The 4,120-nt window shown below is 38.6% G+C and overlaps 1 protein-coding gene across 1 annotated transcript in view; it reads right to left on the bottom strand.

Annotated features, from left to right (window-relative positions):
* Positions 1-1,990, bottom strand: part of LOC112149821 (sodium channel subunit beta-4) — a 17,527-nt gene extending 15,537 nt beyond the window's left edge. Inside the window, exon 1 of the mRNA XM_036214984.1 lies at positions 1,059-1,990. Coding sequence (XP_036070877.1) covers positions 1,059-1,149 — 91 coding nt within the window. The 5' untranslated portion in view covers positions 1,150-1,990. The remainder of the gene's footprint in view (positions 1-1,058) is intronic.
* Positions 1,991-4,120: the final 2,130 nt, after the last annotated feature.

Here is a 4,120-nt window from a genome sequence, read left to right on the forward strand (position 1 = left end):
TAATCAAATTAAAAAAATATGTTAGTAAATTAGACATAAACGACAACATTTAGTTTTTTTATCCCCTAAACTTCTTTCAAAACTGTATTTTGCTGACTGAAATAATCTGAAATAAAATGTATTATTATGAATAACTTATGCCTCTATTTACACATTATTTGGATTTAAGTGTCAATTTCATAACAATCACTCAAAAAGTAAAAAACCTGTCCTGTAAACGTAATCAAAATGTCAAAAACAAGCATGTATCCATTTGCATGATTCTTTTCTAACATATAAAGATGCACATTAAATTCTTAAGGATTTGAATTGTTTTTATATTTGTCAGCTTGAACCTTAGATAACCTTAAAGTTGCAGCACTTCCTTTCAGAACTGATCATCTTTTGCCCTTTGATTCTTACTTTTATTCTTTTAACATTTTTAAATGTTGACTTTTATGACTAATTCTGCTAATGTCACGAAACTTAAGACATTTATGTTTCAAATATTCTATTAGGGCAATTTAATGGATATTTTAATCAAAACCACTGGATTTGTTGTTAGTTTTTTTTGTAACTAAATTTGCAGAAATGCATTGATTTTTATTTTTTTTTAGAAGTTTTAACACAAGCAATAACTTATGATACACTTTTAGTAATTAAAAACAAATACTTTTATGTTTTCTAAAACAAAAAAACAAAACATTTTATTTATTTTATTTCATTTTTCTGGAGAAAAAAAACATCTATGACATCTGCAAAGTGTACTAGCAGGAAGCAGGTGGCCGGCATGTCGAAACAATCAGATTAGTCAAAAGTTGTGTGTTTCATCTTCAACACAGCAACAAGTAGCCTACACAAATCTACCTGTGACAGCCCCATAAATTAGAGTAGAAAAGTGAAAATCTGCAGTGATAAGAATTACAAGTTCAAGCAATGAATAGGGAAATTATTAATAGAAGTTAGATTGGAGGAGATTTGGATGGAGTTAAATGGCATCATGTTTCACTGAGGAACAGAAACACCATGTTCCAGGGAAGACGTGCCAGTTAAAGATCTGGAGGGGACAAATAACTCACCAAGCAGAAGTGCAACTGCCAGTCCTGCGTGGAGCAGATCCCCTGATCTGTGGCGCGCAGAGACACTTGAACCGCCGTCCGTGGACGCCATGACACCACCTGTCAGTCAGTCAGTCACTGCGGTCTGGGCTGTGTGCTCAGAGTGAAGTCCTTGAGCCCGTCCTGCCGGTGGCAGCGTGTGGATGAAGGTGGGACAGTCGTGCAGCAGCAGCAGCAGCAGCAGCAGCGGGCGGTCAGGTGCTGTTCTCAGTCCCTCCCTCCTCTCCTGCGCTCCGTCCCAGCAATGAGCGCAAAGAAGAGATGCGCTTTCCTCTGTCCGGCTGCTTCCCAGCAGTCTAAAGACAGACAGGACAATGCAGCAGCTGATCAGGAGCCGGTGTCGGTGCCTCCCCTGCCCCTCTGTCGCTGCTCTACCAATCACTGATGATAGAAAAAAAAAACACACAGAAATAAAGAATAAAGCAGAGGCAAAGAAGAAAAAGCGCCAAAGTGGTGTTAGAACAGCTCCAACCGGAGGAGGCAGGCTGCCCAACAAACCCCTCAGAGGGGAGACACGGGGAGGAGGGAGGAGAGCTCACGGGAGGGATGCTGGAGCGGAGCCAGCTGAAGGCAGCAGAGCAGAGCAGAGAGCGCGCGCCTCCTCCGCCGGCACATGGGGAGGAATGAGCAAGGCACTGCAGAGGTGGAGGTGAGGAGAGGGGAGGCAGGGGATGGGATGATGGAGAGCGAGGGCTGATCCCAGATCATGGACTGAGCTCCTCAGTCAGCCCACAGAGCTGCGCATTTTATCCCAGCAGCTTGGACATACATGGATCTACTATCAAACAGTCACAAGTCCTGGTTCTGTTCTCCTTGTCATGTTCAGTTGGACTTTTAAAAGACACTAACATATACTGTTTTATTTTCTAAATGCTCAGAGACTCTCTTGAGCCTTTCCTTTTTATATTTGCTTTTATTAAACAATTTTTAATATACACTGAAAAAACAAACTTTTTGCATCAGTAATATATACTTAATTATTCCTCATAATATTTACATAATAATTCAAATATTATGCAAATACATAGAATTTTCTAGTAAAGAAGTTAAGTTTATATTCATAAATGCAGTAAAATTTAATTAATAATTGTTAGTGCAAATTGTAAAGTAAGTAAAGTAAATCCTATTAGTTTTTTTCAGTGTAGTTTTGGTTGAATATAAAGCAGATGGATTAATTTTGATTAAACATTAAACAAATATGAAGAAGAAGAAAAAATACACTCTTACTTACTGCTAAAAATGTATTTTATTCAGAAGTTTGACATTCATTTTATCTATTTTTTTTAGAAAGTTGCATTTAATTAGCCTATCTAGTAAACTGACTTGCTTTTTCTTTAGTAGGTATCCGTTTTTAGTCTACCATGACCAGTTCAGGGTGTACCCAACCTTCCCCTAAGGTTCCGGTGACCCTGTGACCTCAAAATGGATAAATGACAATGAAAACCAACTTCTGACATATTTGAAAAAAATGTGGCTTAAGTGCCCATATGATAAAATCAAAGTAAAATAGCATAAAAACAAACAATAAACAACTATGGTGTTCATCTTTACTTAGTTTAAAAATGCAAAGTTGAATAGTCTTTCCAATTAACATCCACATACAAAATGATGCCATATTTGCATGAAGTAAGGATAAAAAACAACCTCTGTGCTTTATCTGAGAGCATGTACTTCCACAGTAAAACACTTTCTGAAATACTTTTACATATTTGAGCTAAAATCTATTGCTTTATTTTGAAAGGAAAGCCTTTTTCTATTTTCTTCCTGTTTTTTTTTTCTCTTAGTAGATAAACACGTATGTGCGCTAAAGCACACATTTATGTGTCACCATGATGTAACTGTAATAAATACTTGATCTGAGTTTGCGTACCTCCTTGTTTACTCGTAAACGGCAGACAGTGGTCTGGCCTTCACACGACACTTTCTTACCTCACATCATTCTCAGCTCAGCCTTCAGCGCTGAAAGATCATGAGCTCAATGTGCGGCCTGGCTTCCTTGCAGCATTCATGACTTCCTCGCTGGTCCACTAATGTTAGCAGTGTCCTTGTCAACACAGAGGTCACGCCTGAAGTCCAACCCTGAGCTGTGGCTGCAGTGAGACCCAACTTTTCCCCCCTGCCTCATCCCACTTCTTTTATCATGTATAGAGGATCTTTTTGCATCATGCAGAAAATTTTGCATCACCTTTTGATTTTCCAGACTGAAGGCAATTGTGTTTTTGCTGTTTTTAACATGTTCTTGTGGCATTTTTCTCATGAAAGGGGACAAATATAAAAAAAATTAAGCTCATTCTGAGTGTTTCGTTGTTCAAATTGGTGTTAATCAGGAGCACAAAAACAAAACAAAAAAACTGGTGTTGGAAAAAAAAGCATATTTGTTATGTAGAAATACGACGGGTGAGGTCACAAGCTCCCTGCTCCTCTCCATTCTGATTCATCCACTGCGTCATGGTTGGACAAGCAGGAGGAAACCCAGATACAGGAAAGAGTCACAAGCACATTAGAGGCAGAGTCTACGGGCTTTATTTTACCAAAGCCATATAAACAAACTCACAGGGCTCAGAAAAAAAAGCTGCAGCAGAGTTCCTCAGATATACAGAGCCAAATTACTGAAGTGCAGGCAGCTGTGACTGCTTAGCAGGAGCCACAGGAGAATGGGCGGAGTCACAGCCGCCTGCACAGAAGCAAAAGAAAAAAGTAACATAAGAAGCAAATGTTATGAAATGTTAATAAATTTGAGTTAATGGTTTACGCAACAAAAAAAATTAATAATTTTTTTTTTTTAAAAATAACAAATTACAGATCTTTTGTTAATTGATCCAACGTTTCACTTTTTACAGTGTAGGTTGGGGGTGTGAGGGGTTGTTAGCTAGCAGGAGAGAGTGTAAACAGAGAGCTCTCAGTTATGGTGGATGGAAAGGGGAGTGGGGTAATTCACAGGTGAATTTCTATTGAACTCCTGCCGCTCTGCAGAAACTATGTCCTAGAAAACGACACAAGTTTAAGGGTTCTGGCTCAAAATG

Source organism: Oryzias melastigma, linkage group LG13 (assembly GCF_002922805.2).
Source record: "Oryzias melastigma strain HK-1 linkage group LG13, ASM292280v2, whole genome shotgun sequence".
NCBI classification, from domain to species: domain Eukaryota; kingdom Metazoa; phylum Chordata; class Actinopteri; order Beloniformes; family Adrianichthyidae; genus Oryzias; species Oryzias melastigma.